The sequence below is a fragment of the Camelus bactrianus genome, chromosome 10, assembly GCF_048773025.1.
Source record: "Camelus bactrianus isolate YW-2024 breed Bactrian camel chromosome 10, ASM4877302v1, whole genome shotgun sequence".
Taxonomy (NCBI): domain Eukaryota; kingdom Metazoa; phylum Chordata; class Mammalia; order Artiodactyla; family Camelidae; genus Camelus; species Camelus bactrianus.
This window is the reverse complement of record NC_133548.1, coordinates 24,052,206-24,075,738: the sequence shown is the minus strand read 5'-3', so window position 1 is coordinate 24,075,738 and position 23,533 is coordinate 24,052,206. Positions and strand designations below refer to the sequence as shown.

Sequence of the window (23,533 nt, the reverse complement as noted above, 5' to 3'; positions counted from 1 at the left end):
GGGGGCCTTCTGACAAACCCCAGGGCCAGGAGGGCCAGGGGCAGCGAGGTCCTGTCACCTGGCTCCCATGCAGGTCTGGAGCAGGACCCAGGCATCTGTATTTTGTAAAAGTTCCCTCAGTGAATCTTATGTCCAGTCAGGTTTGAGAATCACCAGGTAAATGGATAAGAGCACAGATTCCAGAGTCAGAGCTGCCTGGTTTCAAATGAGGGCTCTGCTACTTCCAACCCGTGTGCCTCACGGAAGTTATCAAAGCCTTGGTTTCCTATTCTGTAAAATGGAAATAATCATTTCCAACCTAAAAATTCTGAGGATTCAAATAATAAACATAAAACACTAAACATCCTGCTTGCCCCAGAGTAAGTACTTCGTAAAAGTTAAATATAACACCATTGTTACTACCGTCCTATTGTTTTTAGTCCTCTATCCTACAGGCCACCGGTGGTGCTCTTCCTTCCAGGACCTCTGCCTGCAGTCAAGCACTGCCCTGAATCTCCCAGGACAGGCGGAGTCCAGCCCTGAAATGCCAGATCCCAGCCCTGGCCTCAGGCTCCTGGGTGGTAGAAACTGGCACCAACCCCCAGGCCAAGCCGCCTCCCAGAACTGAGTTGACTGCAGTAAATTGAAACCTGGCTCCCGTTTCTCCAGATCTAAATGTCATAACTATTGGCGTGACTTCGGGACCACAAGGAGGAGAATTCAAAGAGTTCCCGATAGCATCAAAGAAACCTTGTTGAAATATCATTTCCAAAGCGCAACAAGGTAGAGTCATTAGCATTAATTATGCCTAAGATTGTTTCCTTGTTGTTGGTGGAGAACCCTTAGCAGCACATTTCCAGCCAGAATGCAGGCAAGAAACTCAAGGAAGGAAAAGAAGTGCCTCTGAAGGGTTCCCTAAAAGGGAAGCCAGGAACAAAGAAGATTCAGGAAACCACGAAGGCAGCAGAATGGTGACTGGAGGTGGAGTTCCTGGATGCTTCTCTGAAGCCCAGCTGCGGGCTGTCAGTCTCTTTAAATGACCAGAAGGACAAATGCCTGCAGACAACTCCCATCAGGCATCTAAAATCTACCTGGTTACAGCCAAAGACAGCCGCTTGCCCTGGATGTCCTCCCAGAGTGGTTTCCCTGCTGCCACCTTCTATTTTCTAGGCTTCGTGATAGACATGAAAAGATAGACAAAATCTCTAGCCTTTACAACCACCCCACAAGGGAGCCATTTCCATTTTATAGACGAGGACACAGGCTCAAGGAAATTAAATGATCTGTCCAGTTGCACAAGCAGTAAGTGAGCCAGCCAGGACTTGAACTCGGGTCCCTGTGTCCCAAACACATGCTGTCAGCCATTGACCATTGTGTCACTGCTACTTGACGTGTGGTCTGCGAACTGCTGGTTACTGGTTCACAAGTTCATTTCAGAATTGAGAGTGAGCCTGAAAAATCTTCCCGAGCCTGTTGAATCTAGTAACTTCTTAAAAAATTGGCTTGCATCGTACCTGTGCTTTATTTCATGTTTCTAGACATTCCTTTTTATTATATTTTATAAAAGTTTCAGTTTGCAACAGGGTTGGGGGATACCGTCCCTGACCCATCACACAGCAAGTTTGGGAAGCTGTGGCCCTAATGGGGCCGTGCTCTTCGTTTGGTCCAGCTGGGCACTCAGAGCTTCTTCCGAAATGTTCTTGTACGTGAGAATCAATGGATCTGACGTTCAATGAGACCTCAATCTGAAGCCCAGAAACACCCACGAGGCATGGAAAAGTAAGCCCTCCCTGCTTGTTAATCATGAGAGCCTGGATCAGACGTGCTACAGGTTTCCTCTGGGGTCTGTCCAAGCCCCAGTAGGAGCCACAGAATAAAACCAGGAGGGGAGAGCCTGGAATTCAGCACAGTCTTCAAAATAAGGCCTACATCATCTGGCTCCCTTTAAAAAGAAGTGTCTTATTTATTTCTCATTCCCTCTCACTTACACTCCCATGGGTAGAGAGGGACAGAGGAAGTGCCCGAGCTCCCAGTGCAGCTGGACCTAATCCAAGAATGAAACTTCTTAACCTACCTGGCAGGCTGGTCTTGGCGAGGTGCAGGCAGTGAGTGCATGTTAAACTCGAGGTAAACTTCTAAGTATGAGGAGCTCAGCGCCAAGTATCACTAGCCTCATTAAGTTCTTTAGTCTCGGAGAAAAAAATTGCAATATCTGCCTCCACCTTCGTCTCCTCCCTCCTTCAAAATAGTTAGCAAAATCTCTGGTTTCAGAGCGAGGGAGCTCAAGCAACTTGGCACATGACACCGCCTGTTGGGTTGTCTGTGAAGGATGCTATGGGGAGGCGTCTTCCCTTTGGCCTGAGGAGTGCCTGGGCCAGGATGAGGACCAGTTCTAGGTGGGTTTTAGGAGGCAAAAACTGAACAGTAGAGAGAACTCATTTCCTTCACACACACACAGCTCAGGTACTGTTCTCATCACTAGCAATACAGCACAGCAGGGGACACAACAGAGAAAGTCTCAGTTCTCATGAAGCTGATGTTCTAACCATATGAGAGAGATGACCATCTATTCACAAGTAAATACATGACAAATGTCAAGTGTCGATTAGTGCTTTGAATAAACCAAAGCCATAACAGAAGACAGAGGAACGAGGGTAGAATCCTTCTCTGCGGGGTGTCTAGCAAGTGTCATTTGGGCAGAGACTTGAAGAATGGACCAACATGTTTGGGCATCTGGGGGAAAAGGTCACCAGCAGAGGAACGGCTAGTGCAAAGGCCCTGGGGTGGGAGGATCTTGGCTAGGAGGCAACGGTGGCTGAAGCACTGTCAACAAGAGAAGAGTAGTAGGCAATGAACCAGATCATATATTGGATCTTGGGTTTCACCGAGTGTTGGGAAGCCAAGGGGGTAATGGAGCGGATACTGAGCAGATGAGTGACATAATCCAATTTGGGTTTTAAATATCCTCGTTTGGGCTGAGTTAGTAGCAGTGGAGGTGGTGAAAGGGGCAAGCAAAAACTTGGGATAATTTTAGAAGGTAGAACCGATAGGACTTGGTCCCTGGGCTGAATGGCAAGGACAGAATGATGTCAAGCCCTTCTCCTGAGGGAAGTTTCAAAAGCTCCCCTTGTGTCTGACTGTGGACTGTAACGGGCACAGAGGCCTCTATGATAAAAAACAAAGGATCAGGTTCCAACTTTGACCTCAGCTGCCCTTAGATGCTGGAGGCTGGGCTGCTAGCCATGTCTAGGAAGCCCATAGTCCAAGCAGCCAGACTTGGGGAAATGACTTTTCTTCTCTAAGCTTCAGTTCCGTCATCAGGACAAACCTCACTGAGTTGTCCTGCAGAGTAAATGAGGTCATGTGATTAAGGTGCTTCACAGGGTGCCGTGAACACTTAACGTTCAAAATGCAAAACAAAACCAAGGTGCTCTCCAGTAGACTGAGGGCTAAGTGTGCCCCTCCCCTCTAAGGCAGGAGAATTCACCAAACAGCCCCAAGACAGCCCGCTGTCCAGAAGGCATTCAGGAGTGGAGATCAAGCCGTACACCCAAGAGTCTCTAAGGGGCAGGGGACTCAGGTGGCCATGCTGCAAGGCCCCCCAGAGACAGAGGGCCCCAAGTCCTGCTTTCTCTCCAGCCCTACTCCCAATCCGACCTTGAACCAGGCACTTTGACTTCCTGTCCTGGGAAGGGGAGGAGGACTCGGGGGAGGAAGGGAGGAAGCTGTGTCCTGCAGAAACAGAAAGATTTGCCATTCACTATTCAGGGGCCAGAAAACTCAAAGAAATCACAAGCGGAAAAGGCTGCAGCAGAGTGAAACTCCATCTGTTTCCACACCATGTGCTACAACCCTTGGCCTGTGTCCCCGCCCGCCACTGGGTGGTCTCATGACACCACGAGGGGGAACTAAGGAGGAAGAGTGAGCGGTTTGATTTCTCAAATAACTGGGCTGATGAGAGGGAGAGACTGGGAGATGCAGGTACCTCTCGCCTCCTAACACTCTCTTTTGAAGCAGCTGTCAAACAGTAATGACTTAGACCCAGGGGTGTCTTGCTGCATTCCAGAGAGCCCTGAGGTTCTGGGAGGTGCCCAGGGCACTGCAGGGTTGAGGGTCACTGACCACACCCTCCTTCGGCCAGAAAAGCACCACTTTTTTCTATGTTGAGGTTTCAGGAGGTGCTTTCTTTCAAATACTGGCTGTAAATTCAGAGCCTCTGGTGCCAGGCAGGTAAAATAAATGAATGAGATGGGCCAGCTATAGATACTGAGGCATGTGACAATGTAGGGAGTGCGTGGTGTCCCCTGAGCCGCTGCTCAGCTCCCCTGATCCCTGTCCTGCAGGAATGGGGCTCAGCAGTGCCAGAGTATCTGATTTCTCTAGAGAAACCAGAGATCTGGATTTGGACATGATGAAGTGCACTTGCTGGCCAAACCATACATGCCTGTGGGCCACCCATTTGCAACCTCTGGCCCTGAAGGCTGGTTGGAGCTTTCAGAGAAGGCATGAAGCACGGGTGCCCCACTTACTCAGCTCCGAGATGCTCCCCACGCACGTGGCCAGGAGGGACTGCTCCAGGGTCCGGAGCTCCAGCTGCGCGTAGGCGTCGGCGCACTCATCGTGGCCCAGGGACCCGCCGTTGTAGGGACTGAAGTACGCGGGGAGGGAGAGGACACCTGTGAGGAAACAAGGTGGACAGGTCAGCAGAGGAGGCAGCAAAGGTCTGCAGGCCACAGCCCTGCTCCTCATCTGGTCGAGTGGGGTCGGTAGGCAAGTCTCAAGGTTCCACTCAGGACAGCTGATTTTTTACTGTGGACGGTGCTACAGGAGCCAGAATGAGGCATGGCCCACCTATAGATGTGGCTTTAACCAAGTGGCGACCATCCTTTCTTGGAGCAGCACGAGGAGCTGGCCTCCAGAGGCTGTGGGCCATGTAAGAACGCATTCACCTCTCCCTTCCTCATTCACTGACTATGTACCGGGCCTCTCACTCAGCCCATGCATTGTGCCTTCTGGATTCCGGGGTGACAAAGAGAACTGGCTTTGTCTTTGTGGAGCTCAGGGGATGGGATGTCAGAGGCAAACGTCCGTCCTGCCCACCTAAAGGGCAGTACCTCCTTCTGAGTCCTGTCACTTCCTCATGCTCTCCTCTTTCCTTCTTTGAGCCAAGAACGGGACAAGGAGGAGCCACAGAGAAAGAGATGCTGCCTTCACCACTCCAGGAAGGAGCCGCAGCCCAGCTACTGGCCAAGGCCAATTAGTGTTTTTCATTAGCACTTCAGCAACAGAGGAGCAGAGCTGTCAGAATCAATCCCAAAGGGTGACAGCCTGTAAATTTCTCCAACTCACTGTGTGGCTTCTTAGAAAGCACCAGAAAAGCAAAATCAGACTGACTTACAATGACATGTTGGTTCTTAAGAGCATGTTGCCAAGAGATTCCCAGTTTTTGGTAACTGCTGGTTCTTTGATTAAGGCATCTCTGTCCAACCCTCTTGAACTTTCTTTTTTTAAAGAAAAACACCCACAGGAATTTAATCAGTCACTTTGGAGAAAATCTCCTAAAATTCCTTGAGATAACGGGAGAGCCCCTGGGATGTGGCCAAATCGGGGTTAGCATTCCCCATCCTGAACACAGAAACGTCACAAGGATGACAACAGTCCCAGGACCCGCAGCAGAGAGGGTAAGACAGAGCCGGGAGCTGGAACCTGCGGGTTCCTGATTCTGGCTTTGTCACAGCAAGCAGTATGATCTTGAGCAAGCTACTCCACTTCTCTGTGCCTCAGACTCCTCCTGTGTTAACTAGAGATAACGAAGTTACCTGGCTCACGATGTGGCCGCCAGGAGTCACCGAGTTGCTGGATGTGAACGCGAGGACCGGTGCACGGCTCAGGGTATGTGCTCTTCGGATGCTAATGCTATTACTTTCACTCTGTGCTGGGAGTGCAGGCTCTACTTACACTGTCTCATTTGTTCTCTCAGCAACATAGGCATTGCTGTCTCCATGTTAGATATCGGGGAACTAACGTTTAGAGAGTTTGAATTACTTGCTCTACTAAGTGGCCGAGCCAGCATTCAAATCCAGGTCTGACTGGCTCTAGAGTGTACACACTTCACCCCTCTGTGAGCCCAGGTCCAATGAACACATCACCAAGCTCACCTACGGCTATTCCGGTTTGGTGGCTCGTGCAAGTGACAATGCTGCTACAGTGTTGCCACCACTCATCTCACCTATGCAAGCCCCGTGCTGGGCCTGGTGTGACTCTTACGGGGCAAGCGGCCGGCTTCCTCTGCCCAGATCCTGGCAGCGTTCTCTGACCACTCTGCAGGTGCAGCTGCCGGTCAGCCCTGCCCTCCGAGCCTGCCCTTCCCCGACCCACCCTCCCTGCCCTGCCGTGTGGTTGAGACCTGCCCTCCCTTGAATCTCCTTTTGACCCTCCAGGATGGCAGAGGCCCCTCCCATCACATCTGGGTGCTGACTCCCAAAGCAGGGCATCAAAGCACTTCCTCAAAGCTCTGTTTCCAGTGGGAGGAGGAGGAGGGCATGACTGGATTCCCCCTGCCCCCAGCCCTGTTTCCCAAAGTGGAACCTCTCCTTGACAGCTGAGGACCCAACACATTAGGAAGAGCTGGCTCTGAGCATTAAAATGAGTAAAACAAAAGACAACCCTCCCACCCGCACTCCTACCCCCACATTTAGGCGGGTTCCTCGGCACCTACAGGTCCCAGCGCAGGCCTCGCTCTTCCTCTTCTCCCCATCATTAATCCCCAGAAACAACACTGGGGCATGTGGATCAGATTTACAGTGCTTAGGGCAAGGGAATAGGAAATTCAGCTGATTTGTCAAAGGATTCCCAGAGAGAAATATTATGTCAATGGATCTAGTAACAAGAGCTGGCAGCTCCATTAATAATAGTTCCCATTTTCCCAGTCATCACCCACCCAAAGCAGCTTTCACTTAATACTGTGGCAAAAGTAATTATGAGCCTATTATTAATAATAGTAATTGATAGCATCACAGCTTTTGCATAGTACTTTTTGCTTTTAAGAGACTTCTAACACCGAGTACGTAATTTTCTCTCCCAGCAAGGGAGGCAGGGCAGTCATTACTGATAATAGCCACGCTGACTTTCACAGAGGGCTCCTGTGTGCCAGGCCTGTGATAACTTCATGTGCGTGGTCACATTCAATTCCCAAGACTCCATGAGGTACTATCTGCACCCATCTTTTAGATGAGAACATCGATGCCCTCCACCCCCACCAAGTTAAGTGACTTGCCCAAGATTATTGAGGATCAAAAGATGAACTGGGAAAAAAATAAAACAAAACAAAACAGAAAACTGAACTGGGGCTGGAATTGCAATCTCTTGAGTCTCAAGCTGTTGAAATGACGTCCTAACTTTGGCCACCTTGTCCTTTAGCTAAAGAGCATGAGGGTATTTGCGAGAAGAGGGCTTCAGTTCTGTTTGGGCCTGGGGTTTGATAGGAGGAAATATAAAGAAAGACCCAGAAATATGACTTTCGTTTTAATGTGTCTCCAGGCACCGCCTGTCAGGGATTCCTGGAGGCCTCTTGTGAAACTCTACAGACAGAAGGCTGTCTTTCTCATTCCCTCTGATCTTTCCAGAATGCAGTTCCACAACTTGTCTTCTGAATCTGCTTCTTAAGAAAGACCTTTTTAACGTCAATCCGAAATTCTTCTCTCTCCCACATAAGCCTGTTCCTCAGTAGTTCTCATTGGAGACCAAAAATATTTGCCTTAAATTCTCTCAACACTTCAATGGCTCCTTGGCCCTGAACACAAATTCCCAGCTTTACGAGATGGGCCCAGGGCAAAAGCATTCATTCTGGAAAGAGGGATTTCCAAAAACACAAAAGACACCTCTCTTCTCACCCCACTTCCTTTACTAAAATCTGTAAGAAAAACTGTTTATTTCACTATTCAGAAAGAAAAGAATGCATGCTGGAATAAAATTTTTATCCCTTCATTAGTTAATCAAGACACCCCAAATCAACCCTCACTGAACTCTGTAAAAGTTGCAGGGAAAACCCACAGGCATCAGTCGGTTGCTGTGAAATGAACAACTGAGTGTGAGCAGGGCCGGGGGAGCAGTAGGCAGGATGCCTTTCTTTTCTACAAAACCAGCATTTCTGTTGAGACAATGTTCCACTCCAGTGTGCCTGGACAGTATGTGAGTCTCTACATTTCTCAGTCTATACACAGCACCATAATCTTCGATCACTCAATTTTTCTCAACCTGGTTGCCCAACCCGTGAATCTCGGAACTCATTATCTCGTTCCCTAAAGCCGCCTCCTCCACGTCCCTTCTCTGAGCACCGCATCCACCCAGTTGCCCAAGGACAGACCTGTGAGTCATACTTGTCAACTCTCTCCTCCTCCCCCATGCGTCCAATCACCCACCAAGCCCTGCTGCTCTTACCACCTTAGTATCTCAGAAATCTGTCACTGCCAGTTCAAGCTAGCGTCTTCCCTCACTGGACACTGCAGCAGTCCCTCGCCTGTCTCCTCCCCTAGTTCTACCTGGACCCTGCCATCCCTAGCTCTGGTCATGCACTCATATTTACTCTGGCTTGGGACACTTCAATGACTCCCCACCGCCCTCACCAAGAGGTTCATATACCTTTCCACAGATAAGAATAGATCATATTCTTTCTTTCTCTGAAATTCAGGAATGAAAATAATTCTGCCAGTAAATGGGGAAATTCCCAGCACCTCTCGAGAAATCAGCAGAGTTAAGAAGCCTACGCACACCTGATCCAGGTTTCTACAAGCTGTTTTGCGTGTTTGGTCGCTGGGCTCTGCTCCAGCCCTGGGCTTCTTCCCAGGTGATTCACCACCAGTGCCCAGAGAGGGCGCCATTGAGTCGGATGGGAAACCCAGTGCCCAGAAGCCTGGGAACCCCGCCTGCTTGCTGGTGGCTGCCAACCAGGAATTCAACCTGGGTTTCAGCTTGCAGGGGTGCAGCTCCTCCAAACAAGCAAGCAACGAGCCAGAAGCCGGTGGGCTGCACACTGGGTTACTAGCAAACCAAACTGTGCAGTGCTACGGTTTTTCAGAAGCAGGGCTTGGCCCAAAGGCCAAAATTGAGGGGATTTCATTCTCTTCTCTGTAAAACACAGGGGTCAACTGGATGGCCTCTCAAGTCTGATCCAGCATTGGGATCCTGCACCCTAACTGGCCCCTCAAGCACCAAAGTGTACCCTTCAAACCCTGTCCTCCCACCTTCATTCCACTATTTTAACTTCTGAATTGTCAACAGTGGAAACAAATAGGCCCTGTTAATACTATTTTCCTGGTTTCATTTCCCCCCAATTATAATAACACCCCCCCCCCCATAATTGTAAATGTGAAGTTGTCCCTTTTGTGTGAAAACTAGATAGATTTACAGTTCAGCTTTTCTGACCATTCATCAAAAGGCCATCAAGACTGTAACATAACTGTCCCCTCCCCCCAACTCAACAACCCATTCCCAGTGCTCTCCCCAGGCTTGCAGGTGTCCTTTTCCCGGCACCGTGGCTGCGGTGGGCCCTGTGCCAGCCCACATGTCTAGCATCCTCTCCACGTCCCCTTCCCCGACACTCCGCACCAGACTCACTAGCCACCCACCCGGCTCAGGGAAGCTCATTTGTGAAGACGGCACAGGCCACCGCCTGTCTCCTGTTTCTTTAAAATGAAACCCGGGATGCAGAAGATTACTCTTTTACTGCCCTTGAGGGGGAAACTTGGCACAGCATCTTCTGCCAGTTTTCATAGGCGCTGGAAGCTTGGGTGGGGTTCAATCCATAAGCTTCTGAAAATAAAAATTATATTGCCCCACTGAACAGTTTCCAAATAGCCCACATAATCCAACCCTTTTTATTTTTAAAGAAGTGTTTCCATTCTCTGATCTGGAGTTTTATATATAGTACGTTTAATACTCAGTTGTTGTGCATTAGTCATACAGAGACAATGTGCTGAAGAGTTAAAGTATGAATATTTTTCAGAGAGCCCCAAATGGAGTATAAGGATAGTTGATCCTTAAAACAAAACAAAACAAAACACCCGCTTCACTGAATGGTATGTCTCCTGACATTTTAAGTCCAAAGAGGCTGGGGGATGGGTGCTGAAGCAAGGGGAAGATGAAGGAAATGAGAAAAACCTAGAAGTGGAATGAAAGTTGCTTGACTCGATGAGCTGTCAATCATCCAGGTAAAAATGATTCATTAAGAGTAACTGAAAGCTCATGCAGTTCTCTGCCAGAATCCATCTAAAGATGAAACCACTAGACTATGAGGCCCGTGTTCCAGTGAGGAGCTGGGAGACAGGAAGAGAGAAGAATGGGGGTCTAAACTGAGTTTGGGAAGTAGGTTTGAACCATGGGTTAATAATGAACAGGGATGGAAAAAAAAAGTTGGGGGGAGAGTATAGCTCAAGGGCAGAGGGCGTGCTTAGCATGCATGAGGTCCTGGGTTCAATCCACAGTACCTCTGTTAAAAAATGAATAAACCTAAATACCCTCCCTGCCAAAAAAAAAAAAAAAGATTAACAAAAAATAAAAGATGGCATAAAATTAAAAAAAAAAAAACAACTAGTGAACAGAGACAGGCTATCATATATGGAGCAGGGCTCTGTGCCAGGTGTGGGCTGAAGCAGCATCTGAGCCCATGTGAAGAGCCTAGCAGTGGTCTCACTACTATTAGTCAGAACCATTACTGGCACCATTTATCAGTGAGGGACACTGAGGTTCACATGGGCCAGGTCACTCGGCAAAGGACACAAAGCTAGAAATCGGCAGAGCGGGGATTCAGACCCAGCCTGTCCCACGCTGGAGTCCACACCGCCTCTCACCCGGGCTGTCCCCATTCAAGCCCAGGGACGGAACGCTTCCTCCACCACTCACCAGTCCAGTTAGCACTGCCCCTTCCCCTTCTTCTTCAAGGTCAGGAAATTAAAAGCAAACACGATCATGCTCTGGTTAACACCTCACTCTGAGTAAGTCAGCAGAACACCACCGGCTGAAGGTGGTCTTCCGGTTAAAGGAGGCCCAGGGGCCGGGAGCTTACCATTAAACAGTGAAATAATAATGCAGGTTTATGACTGCCCCGGGAGCCAGGGGCCAGAGAACCCAGGGCGAGATCAGAGGCCGCTGAAGTACAGCATGCTCATTGCCAGCACCCCCAATTCCCTTTAAAAGATGGTTAAAAAAAAAAAAAGATGGCAAAAAGCAAACCTCACAGTGAAGACTGGGCTGGAATTCATCTCTCTTTGGAATCCCTGATCTGCTGGTGGTGGACCTGCTTGGGGAGCTGGCCCAGGGCTGCCTCTTCTCCCTCCAGCTGGCAGCCGTGCCTCTGACCTCAGGGCTCGCTCACCCAGTTCTCAGGGGGATCCAAGCAGGGTGAGAATTTAGAGGGGGAGGGAGGGGTCACCATAAAACAAAAGCCCAACAAAGCAGTGGGGGTGACCCCGGAGTCTCCACTAGGGATGCTGGCTCACTGGCATTTTGGTGATTTGTTTAATTAAGGAACATATCAGCTCTGTCACAGAACCAGAGGATGAGGAAAAGAACAGACTAGGAGAGATCATGGATTGCTGCTTAATTTTTCTGAAGCAAAAAACCCTAACAAAATGCAGCCTGTTCATTGCCACCCCCCCCAACTCTTCTTAAGAGAATAAAATAAAGCCAGAGTAACCAAGCAGATCAATTTCAGGAAATTAAACCTAAAGGTGAACTCTGGGAAACCCAGCAACAGTCACAACACTGGGCAGTGCGGGGCAGAGAACTCACACGTGGCCCACTGAGCTTTTTCCTGAGGAAAAAGATCTCCGTGGTGTTTAGAAGACTTTTTAAGAGATTCTGGGTGGCCTCTCTCCAAAGTATTGATGTAACACATTAAAAACTTGAGTGACCCAGGAAGTGTGAGTCTTGGAACCGCCGTCTCTTAAAAAAAGAAAAATCCACCACATGACCATGGTCTATTATTGTCAAATGCCGTCCTTGACCTGTGGTGGCCGAGCACGCCAGTTCCTGTGGGCCAAGGGCAACATCAAGGCACTTTTGTATAAGGGTCACACATTCCGAACACAAACACACACAGTCATCATTCTAAAATATCAATCAGCCTTTCCCCCAACCCATGCACACAACCACCAAAGTGATAGTGGTTCTTTCTACGCTGGGGCCATAAAAATGTCTTGAACTACTGTTTTCTAAACTTTTTACAGTGAATATGATTTATTGCCATCGAAAAAAGTGATTGTTATAAGAGAACTGGGTGGGTGGGGGGTGGGACCCAGGGAGGAGATGTACTTAGAGAGAGAAGAGGGTGAGAGAATGTTTCTTCTGAACATAGGAGCGTCCATCATTTCAAATATGGCAGAAAATTAGTTATCTGAAATGAAATTTTTATGTAAGAAAACAAGTGAATTTTTAAAAAAAAATACTATGATCTAGTCACCTATGAAGAGCCCAGAATGGAGGTCATCTAACATAAAAGAGGGTTATTTCTGCATGGAAGAACTTTAGATGATTTTGTTTCCATTATTCTTCATATGTTTTTTCCAACTGATTAAATAATGAACATATGTATCCTAATAAAAATAAAATCACTATTATAACTGCTGTGAGTTCACGGAGGCAAAAAAAAACCAATTTAAATAAAAGGGAAATTACCTGGTTGTTTTATACAAATATTACTTCTTAAAAAAGAAAAGGGGAAGAAATTCAGGCAGAAACTATTCTATATTCTTAACCAGGAGGTAAGATTTTTGTCTGCATGTCTCATTCCAAGAATCGGCCCCTCTGAGAGCCAACCCCTTCACCTGGCCTGGTGGTGGTGACTCAGGGGCCACCTCACCCTGGGGACTTCCTGTGCCATCCTGTGACACTGGGCCTAGACTTGTACCCACTGCGCTGAGCCTGTGTGATCGTGACATAGCCTCACGGTGGCCTGGAACCCAGTACTCACAGCCAGTGCAGCCTGCGATGTGCTAGGACTGAGGACGGGGAGAGCTGGGGCAAATGCTCACACTGCATGGCCAAGTGCAAAAAGAGAGGCTCGCCACTGCCAATGCTGGGGTGGGGGTACAGGCAGGCCAGGGAGGGAAGAGAAGGCAAAGCTTGTGCTGGGAGTGGTTCCTGAGCTAATCCCTGTGAGAGCAGTGCTGCCGGCAGGAGAAGGAGGGGAGTGGGAGAAGTCTCCAAGGGTCAGCCACGAGCAAGGAGCCGGATAAATGAGCCCAAGCACCTGTAACACACACATCACTCTTTGGGGGTTTTAAAAAAAAAAGAGGCAAATATCACAAGGTCCAGGGAAGATGGCCAAGATATTTATTAATAGAACACGAGTGTATTAGTCAGAAATGTACTGTGCTAGAGTCCTTCTAACAAATCTAACCTGCTTCAGTTGGCTTTGGTTCCCATTCCAAATGGTTCTGGCTATTAGACCCTCCAGATGACTTAATAGCATGAGTCAGAGGGAAGAAGGTTCAAAACCCAGCACTGAATCTTATTAGCTGTGTGACCTTGAACTAATTACTTAACCTCTCTGAGCCTCAATTTGCTCATTAGTATAATAGGCCTAACAATAGGTCCTAATTCACAGGATTATTTGAAAATTAAAAGAAGTTAAATAAGTAAGCATTCAGCAAAATGCCTGACACATAGTAAGCACGTAATAAATGGGAATATTCTTATAAATGACCTCACTGATTCCCAGGGCCAATGGCTTTGGGATAAAGCCATCAGATACCATGTAAAAGTACTTATCACTCTTAAAAGGAAAGGATGGACCCAAGGCCAATCAATCCCAATATTTTCCTAAAGGTCAATGCTGATAAAGAACCATGCTTTCTATTTACAACAGCCAAGATATGGAAGCAACCTAAATGTCTATAGACAGATGATTGGATGAAGAAGATGTGTGTGTGTGTGTGTGTGTGTATATATATACACACACACACAAGATGTATTGTGTTTGTGTGCGCACGTGCAGTGGAATACTACTCAGCCATAAAAAAGAATAAAATAACGCCATTTGCAGCAACATGCGTGGACCTAAAGATGGTTATACTAAGTGAAGTAAGACAGAAAGAGAAATAAACATACCATATGATATCACTTATAAATGGAATCTAAAAAAATGAGACAAAAAAATGAGACCAGAAACAGACTCACAGACACAGAAAACAAAATTGTGGTTACCAGTGGGGAAAGGAGGGGTGGAGGGACACACTGGGAGTTTGGAACTTGCAGATACTAATTACTATATATAAAATACATAATATATATAACTTAACAGCAAGATCCTACTGTATAGCACAGGGAACTATATTCAATACCTTGTAATAAAAACCTATCATGAAAAAGAATATGAAAAGGAATACATAGATGTATAACTGAATCACTATGCTGTACACCAGAAAAACCACATTGTAAACATCAATTAAAAAAAATCATGCTTTATTCACCACAGATGGTCATTTATTCTGCATTCATTCACTCGTTTATTCAACAGCTGTTCACTGATGACCTAATAATCTGCCAGAAGTGGCTATGCTCTGGGGATAGAAAAGTGAACAGGCATGGTCTTGATCCTCTTGATGTTTGCAGTCTAGTGAAGGAGGGCAGACAGTATACCAGCCAAGCCAAAAATGTGTGAAAACAGCTGCATGGTGCAGGGCCAAGGAGTCAGGAGGTGGGGTCTCTAAGCCAGGCTACCTAGGCCTAGTAGTCAAGGAAGGCTTCCTGGGGGAAGGGACATAGCTGGTGAGTAGATAGATATGAGTCTGGCGAAAGGGTTGGATGGGTCTTCCAAGCAGAGGAAGAGTCTGGGTAGGGAGGTTCTGGGACAGTGATAGTTTGGGGAGGGGCCCCCTGTGGCTTGTCATGAAGCTGTGTTTATACTTAGACTATGTGTTTATTTGGGGCAGCCTGGGAAGTGGCTAATGGAGATCATTGCCCTCTCTCATTGCCCTTTCTCCACCCACCTCTGGAGCCACTACGAAGCCGGGATCAGTGAACTTCTCCTGTAAGGGGTCAGAGAGTAAATATTTTGTGGATCTCTGTCACAACTACTCAGCTTTACCAGTGTAACATGACACAGATAATTCATAAACAAATGGGCTGAGATTCGAACCTTGTATCACCTTCATGTCACAAACTAGTATTTTACTACTTTTCAACCATTTAAAAGTGTAAAACTCACTTTTAGCTTGCAGACCACGTGGAAACAGGTGTCAGGTGGGATTTGGCCCCAGGCCCCTGCTTGCTGACCCCTGTACTAATCCAAAGGCCCTCGGAAGGACTGAGCAGTAGCTCGGAGTGATGGGCGAGCATGACAGGCCTCCGGGGGAGGGACCGAGGTGGTGGGCACCAGCCACAGGAGTCTAAGGGGCTGGGACTCTGTTGTGAGAGCAATGAGGACTCACTGAAGGGGTTCAAGCAATTGAGTGAAAGGGTCATTGGCACATTCACACAGATCCAGCAGCCGTGTGGAAAGGGACGGGAGGGGAGAATCTAGGTTAGAGAGCCCCAGTGCTAGCTGAAAACATCTTCTTTGCCGAGGGATTCACAATCTGAAAATCCACCTGGGCCACTGCTTGGGCTCTGATTTCAATGAAGCTGCTCGTTCCCTTTAGCTTCTGAACTGAGCACTTAAACATCAAAGACAGAGGTAGCAAAGCTTTTGTTTTTCGGAGCTAAATTCATCAAGGATCATTTTCAAGCCCAAATAAGTGAGAACCGTGTTTGACGACTTTTAAAATTGGTGATGTTCCTGGATCAACTTAAAGCAGTTAGCAAATTTCAATTTACCCGTCTTTATGGCTCCAAAAAGTAATTCATAAAGAATGGGAGAATTCAACGTGCGTCTTGAAATCTGAGCCAAAACAAAGACACCCCAATGTTAAGTGTGCTGGGGACACCAAAGCCCAGAGTTTAAGTCACTCCCTTCATAACTCACGTATGGCACATATATACATAACCATGAACCATCCTCCCCACCACCACACACACAGAGAAAGGGCTGCTTGCAGGCAGTTAAATCCTACAGACAGACAGCATAGTTTCTAAGGCCGTAGGACCCTTCTGTCCCAAGGTTGACTGATGGCTTCAAATATGGAGTAAGTATCTGAGTAAACTCAGGGAATTTTAGCACTGTGCTGTTCCCGTCACTCATCCTCTTACTCAAATGTTCATCACATGCCCATTAGTTACACTGAGCTTAGTGCTAGGCACACAGAGGTAAGACCCAGATTCCTGCTCTAGAGGAGGGGAAAAGTATGTGGACAGAATTAAAAAGCACCATAATAAAATGCTAGAGGAGGGGTCTGCAGGAGGTCCTAGAAGCCTGGCAGGAGTCTGAAGAGAGGGCTTTTGCTATGCGCTGTCATCATCAGCAAGGGAGGAAAAATAACAGAATGTTTCAGAAAGCCCCCGCTTACTCCAAGAACCCCAAAGGGAATGTACAGACTTTATGTGAAGCAAACAGTCCTTGGTCATCTCATGGCTGAGCAACGGTCACAACAACACGGGAGGGGGTTGATGGTGGGGAGGAGGTGCAGGGGAGGAACCTCATTTGCAGAAAGGCAGTCCCCATAGAATGTTCACTCTCAGGATAGGGACATCCCAAACCTCACTGTGTCACTCCCAGGACACCATGCTCTTTCTCTGCAAAGATGTACGAAAACAGCCAGCCACCGGATGCTTCAAACTGTGCCGACACTCTCAGTGACCTATCTGATGCAGTTCCTTCTCCTTCCTGGCTAACAGAGCTCCAACTCTGCCTGGAATGGCTATGCAATATGAGTCCTGAGGCTGGCGGGGGAGGCGGCCTCCCCAGACTCCCTTACAGCTGTGTGCAACACAGTTTTGAACAATGAGACATAAATTTAAGACTTCAGGGGTTCTGGAAAATGTTGCTTTTCCTGATCTAAAGGGACAGGCTGTCCAGCTGGCAGGTCCTTTGCTCTTCTTAGTGCTTTGAATGTGACACACTGTCTGTGGAAGGTATAGCAGCAGCCATTATGTCAGCAAGAGGCAGGCTGCCTGCTGCAGAGGCCAGAGCACCCTAGGGCTGCAGTGGACAGTGGAGACACAGGAAGGGACCAGGGCAAGACCAGAGCCAGCACGCCAAGGAGGGCAGAGCAGAAAGTAGAAAGAGCCTGGGTCTCTGATGGTCTCACTGAGCAGCTAACCACCACCAGGAACTGCTGATCCCTGAACTTTCTTGTTACAGGAGAAAAATGCCACAGACTGGGTGGATTGAATAATAGAAATTAATTTTCTCACAATTCTGCAGGCTAGAAGTCTGAGATCAAGGTGCTGGCAGGGTTGGCTTCTTCTGAGACCTCCCTCCTAGGCTTGCAGACAGCCATTTTCTCCCTGTGTCTGTGTCCTCATCCCCTCTTCTTATAAGGACACCAGTCCCATTGGATTCAGGCCCACTCATAGGACTTCATTTTGCCTTAGTAACTTCTTAAAAGGCTCTCTTTCCAAACCCAGTCACATTCTGATGTACTGGGGGTTAGGACTTTAGAGGGTCACAATTGAGACCACAACAGCCGGGTTTTCTGTAACTTGCAGATGAAGTGACTTCTCTGACACAAGATGGTTTCAGTAAATTGCTAGTTTTCAAAAAATTTTTAAACCATGAAACCCTCTGTTCAAATGAAATCATATGGAGAGTCTAATGATAAAGCCGTCTTCCCACTGCCAGGGCCCCCACCTCTCCACAGAGGTTGAAAATGTGTGCTCACAGCCCCCTCTCCATGGCGGCTGGCCGTGGACATGCCAGACCCGGACTCTGATGAGAACAGAGCAGTTCTGATGCGCAAGTTCCCTGAGGGCTTGGGGTGACAGCAGTGACTCCAGCTCTCATTTTGCTCAACATAAGGCCTGGGAGCTCCCTTCATGGGGGAATCCTCCCGGCAGACCATTTGGCTGCTGCTGGGGTAAGTGTCTGCAGAATGCCACTCAGTTTATTTTAATTTTGGAAATGCAGATAGGCAAAAAGAAGAGAATAAAAATAGTAATTTTGCCACCCTGAGATAATCACCATTGACATGACGGTTTAATACCCTTTCTGACTTTTGAATACATGTCTCTGGTTTTGAGTGTACGTGCGTACTTTCAACTTTAAGAAATTAATACTTTAATGACCTCCTTTTTCACTTAATATTTCACAAACATCCTTCCATGGCCCCAAATACTGTTTCTCATCATTACTTTCAACGGCTACAAAACACTCCGTTCTAAAGGCTCCCAGTACTTACTGCCATTATTTGGGGTGAGTCAGGAGGGACCCCCCAATATAAGTTCACAGTAGGCAGTGGCCTCTGAGTCGCATCAAACCCCAGTGCTCTGGCACTGAAGGGACCCCTGCTTGTTGTCCCAGCCCTGGAAGCGAGCCCTGGGCATCCATGTGAGGGGTGAGCAGGTCCCACCCTCTCCCATCCAGGACCTGCTAGAGAGAAGTAACCCTAACAGGGCCTCCAGACAGAAATTAGCACCTCCATCTCATTTGGAATTTGAAAACCAGGTCTCACAAAAAGTGGAATTAAAGCCACAAGAAGATGCGGAGTTTCCTTGCAGGTGTCTTTGGATCACAGACCCTCGCTCCCGGAGGCCTCCAAGGGCTGGCTGTGGCTGTCATCCAGCAGGGAGTGCCCAGGCTGTCTGGTCCACTGACATCCAGCCCTGGATTTGCACACAGGCCTGCTCCTTTCCTCCCACCGGCAAAGCCAGGGCCCTCCAGTGCTTTCCACACAGAAGCCATACAAGAAGGTCTTTTACTAAGTCTCCGGAGGTCTGTGGCCCGCTGTCCTGGGAGGCAGGCCTGTCCTTGGAGAGCACCACCACTCGGCAGCCCTGGGCGTGGGGAGTCTCAGCCCGCCTGCAGAGCGGTTCGTGACCCCATGCGCTTCAATGGCAACTTTGGGCTTTGGCCCGAGTCCCTCTCTGTTTGTTTTACAAACTCCTACTTAGAGTCTCAAATTAGGCTCATTAAAAAGCCAGCTCCCCACGGGGCTATAAATGTCACATAGACAAGCGGAGAGTGAGTTTACGAGGCTGGCATGCGATCTGCCCACCAAGACGGCATGGACCCAGTGGAAATAGTGAATCAGCCTGCTTGGGCAGAACCCCCTTCTCCAGCCCCTCCTCGATGGAGACTTGTGTCGGCCACAGGCCAGAGAAGAGGGAGACCGCCGACGTCCTTCCAGGCTAGCTGGGCTGGTCTCTCTTGGATTTGAGCAGCATAACTGATGGTGGGGGATGACCAGCCGCTCTGACACCTTCTGCCCTGCCTGGCTTTTCCTCACTTCTTTATGTGCAGCACCCCAGCTCTGTGTACATCCTCCACAATCATGATTACCGGCAGAGGCTGCTGCCAACAACACAACCCGCTATGTTCTCACTCACGCCTTAAGCAAATTAACCTTGTCTTTCTGTGGGATGTCACTCCTCCCTGGTGGCCCCTGCTCTAGCTCAGTCAGCTCTGCCTTGCAGCTCATGCCCATGGGAGGGGCTGCGCCCTGCAGGTGGGAGGCCAGGGTGAATGGAGAGCAGAGCAAAGTGGTCTTCTGCTCCCCAGCATGAACCTCATTACTCGAATCACTGACCAGTCAGCATGCCCCAAATCACTCGGAGGCTGAAGCAATGTCACCTCGGAGATCTTACTGTCCACCTCCATGCCACCTGCCAGATGGTGAAGGTGAGAAAGCATCAAAATATTTTAAGTTTCAGGAGATCACTTCTCTGTCCCAGGGCTTTACTAAAACACACACAAACAGCATCCCCTCCCTCCAAAACCCAGAAGAGCAGGACATACACTTATACAGCCAAGGCTGGGAGAGATGACAGAAACCGCACAGCCTCCAACCCCCGTTGGGCTCACCCACGATCCATCGCTGTTTAATACGCTGGCATTGTGTTATCGACACACCACATCCCCAGTACACATGGCGCTAACTGAGTACGTCTGCTGTTCGACACTCCTGCACAACACCCCTTATAAGTGGCTGCCTGAGGGCACAGTCCCAGTGACCAAGAACTCACTTCCGCCTCAGAGAGCTCATGTGCAGCTCCGACTACCGGAACGTTTTTATTTCATGCAACCTGTCCTGTTGCAGCTTTAATCCCTCGTCCTGTATCCATACCAGTAGACCTAGCCCCCTTCCCCCAGTGAGGCCCCTACCTCCGTCACAGGTCCTCATGCATCGTGGCTCCACCACACTAAACTCTGGGAGCCCAGGGCTCACGTACATCCCCAGTCTGTGTTGTGTGTCTATCCTGACTGGTTCACAAGAGAGGAGGGTGGTCCACACCCCTCCTTCCAGACTCTGAAATGCTTACGATGGCAGCCTCCACACTGGTCCACCTTTGTCCATCCTCTTCCTACCCAGTGACTGGTCACTGCCTTCTTCCTAGAGCCTTCCCTTGGCTACCAGCACAAGCTCGTAAGTTAGGCAGACCCAGCCTCAAATCTTGGCTTTACCACATACTCACCATGTGGCCTTGGACATGTGGAACCTTCTCTTAGCCTCAGTTTCCCCATCTGTAGAAGGGGGTTAACACCTATTCTCAGAGAGTGAGCGTGAGGCTCACCTGAGACGACATGGATGCATAGTTCTGGGCAGGCACCAAGTAGGTACACAATAGAGGGACAGTGTCCTTGTCTGTGCCGTTGTCCCCATCAGCTCATGCGGTGTCTAATCACCAGTGCACTCCCAGGGTTCTCAGGCCCCAGATAGGAGTTATCTGCTAGAGCGATGACACTCTTAACTAGACGGCTAGCTTATGAAGGACAGACTCTGTTTTACGCCTTACTCCTTCCTTCTCCCTGCCGTCTCTGCAGTTCCAAGAACATGGCAGATGCTTAATAAGCATGAAAAACCCAGAGAACACAAATTTATTTTAATTGTAAGCCTTAATTTAAAAATATTGGACATTCTCAATAGTAAAGCAAACCAAAAGAATGGCTTTGGCTTCAGAGGACATTACAAGTTAAAGAAAAAAAAAACCTTATCTGTGTCTCCTCCAGTTGCCTGGCTGGTGAGGAGACAGCCGTCTGGAGGCAGACGTCAGAGGGCAGAGGCCTGCTGGGTGCTGACCAGAAGGGAAAGAGGGTGGGCAGGTCAGTTGGGCCTCCACCCTCAGCACCCCCAGCCTTGCCCTGGTCCACAGACGGGCTGGAGGGAGCAGGGAGGCCCGTCTGCAAAGCCCTGCCTGGTGATGGTGACGTTGCCAGCTCTCAACAGCAGCTCTGATTCCACGCTCTGCAGACTGCAGAGCCCAGCCTCAGCTCTGAGCTCTCCTACTCCTTTCCCTTAAAAAGAAAGAGCAGGAAGGAAGAGGGGGATGGGAGAGAGAAGAAAGCATGTCTGAAAAAAAAAACATGTGCTATATGAGTGCTTTGAGCTCAGAAGACCTGTGACACTCGCATTAACTACAAGTTTTGGAAGAGGCCACTGCCTATTTGACTTCTGTTTCTTCAAACGAACACTGGAAACGGCTTGGCACGATGAGCCATTACTCCCACCCAGAAGCCCAGTCTCTTGGAAGGCGTGGTTTTAATGGAGGAGTTTTCCTATGGGAACAGGAAGCAAAAACCAGGCTCCCCTTACATGAATGACAAACCCACCCGCTTAGGGAGCATTGAACAGCTGCAGACTGGAGGAAGACGTGCAGAAGGAGTATGGGGTCGGAACAAACTGCCCAATGACCCTTGGTAATGTAACAGCCCCCATTTTACCCTAAGAAACCAACACTGTAAGAGGTTAAGTGACTTGCCCAGTGTCACACAGCCAGGAGGCAGCAGAGCACACACTCCTCACTGCTCCCTTGTAGGGAACCTGGGCCCAGCATTTATAAATCAAAATTGGAGCATTTTTAAAAACAGAGATATCATAAAATCTACCCTTTTAAAATGTACAATTCTGTTGTTTTTAGTATATTCACAAAACTGTAAAACCACAACTACTATTCGATTCCAGAACATTTTCATCATCCCAAAAGAAACCTCGTCCCCATTAGTAGCCACACTCCAGTCTCTGTCTCCCCCGACCCCACCTCCTCCAGCCCTGGCAGCCAGTCATCTACTTTTCGTCTCTATGAATTTGCCTTCTCCGGGCATTTCCCATTAACAGAACCACATGATATGCAGTCTTTTGTGTCTGGATCCTTTCACGTAAGTAGCGCAATGGTTTTCAGGGTCATGCATGTTGTACTGTATCAGTACTTTTACTCCCTTTTGTGGCTGAGTGATTTTCCATCGTATGGACAGACCATACTTCATTTGTCCCTTCAGAGTCCAGTCGATGGACATTTGGATTCTCTCCACTTTTTGGCTATTATAGATAATGCTGCTGTGAACATTTACATACAAGTTTTGTGAGCACACACACTTTCATTTCTCTTAGGTCTACGCCTAAGAGTGGAATCGCTAAGTCATCTGGTAATTCTATGTTTAACTTTCTGAGGAACTTGCCCGGACACCTTTCACGGTGCCTGCATTGTTATGTTTCCATCAGCAGTACAGAAGCTTTCGATTTCTCCACACACTAACCGACACTTGTCAATTTGGTTAAAACCATCCTAGTGTGCATGATGCAGTATCTCATTATGTGGTTGTTTTTTTTTAAGTTATTTATTCTTTGACAATGATTCTATTCTAGAATGGGCTTCCTCAGAAGGAGCACCATCACCAAAGACACAGAAGAAGTGCATAGAAAAATAAGACACACATTTAACAAGAAATCAGCCCCAGGAGACTAGAAGGACCATGAGGATGAAGTGCCCTCATGAGCTTCAGGTTAAATTACTTTTATTATTATAAGAGTAATTAATGCATGCTTACTGCAGAAGAATAAAGAAAATATAGTCAAATGCAAGACAGAAAATAAAAATCCATAATCCCATCACTTAAAGAGAGGTACTGATACATTTTTTAAACATACAGTGTTGAATCATGTCACTTATTACACACTATTTTTCTTATGCCATTAAATATCTTTGAAACAGGCCTTTAAAGGTCCGCCCAGTCACTGCCACCTGTTTCATGTTCTACTGTCAGCTTAGCTTTTGCTCATCTATGTGTATTCATTTTTCTTTCTTCTAAAACCCCCCATCATTCAGCCCACGAAGCAGGGTCTCTGGCTGAATTCACCTACCTGCCAGGAAGGGGCAGGAACCTGTGAAGCCTGTGGGATGGACAAACACACCCGTGCACAAACAGCATTTCCATTTCCCTGTGATGACCACTCTGATCAAAGCAGAGAGGGGGGACCAATGAACTTGAGGGCACCACAGTCCACTCCTGCACTAGAAGTGAGTAAGTTCACAAACCACACTAAGGGGAAGCACAGCTCAGTGAAAGAGAATCTGAGGGCCACTTGGAGGTTTGAATGCCAGGTTCGTCACTTAACAGGGATGCTGGACAAATCCTCATTCTTTCAGCAGTAAAATGGGGCCAACAATATCTATAGGACCTTGCAGGGTGCTGTGAAGGTCTAGGGAGAGCCTAGGGCAGTACCTGGAACACAGGGGAGGCTAAAAA

General features: G+C 48.1%; 1 protein-coding gene across 1 annotated transcript in view; it reads right to left on the bottom strand.

Annotated features, from left to right (window-relative positions):
- The window catches only part of ABTB2 (ankyrin repeat and BTB domain containing 2), a 172,487-nt gene that overhangs the window by 39,856 nt on the left and 109,098 nt on the right, over positions 1–23,533 (bottom strand). Inside the window, exon 2 of the mRNA XM_010964694.3 lies at positions 4,509–4,655. Within this exon, the coding sequence (XP_010962996.2) occupies positions 4,509–4,655 (147 nt within the window). The remainder of the gene's footprint in view (positions 1–4,508; positions 4,656–23,533) is intronic.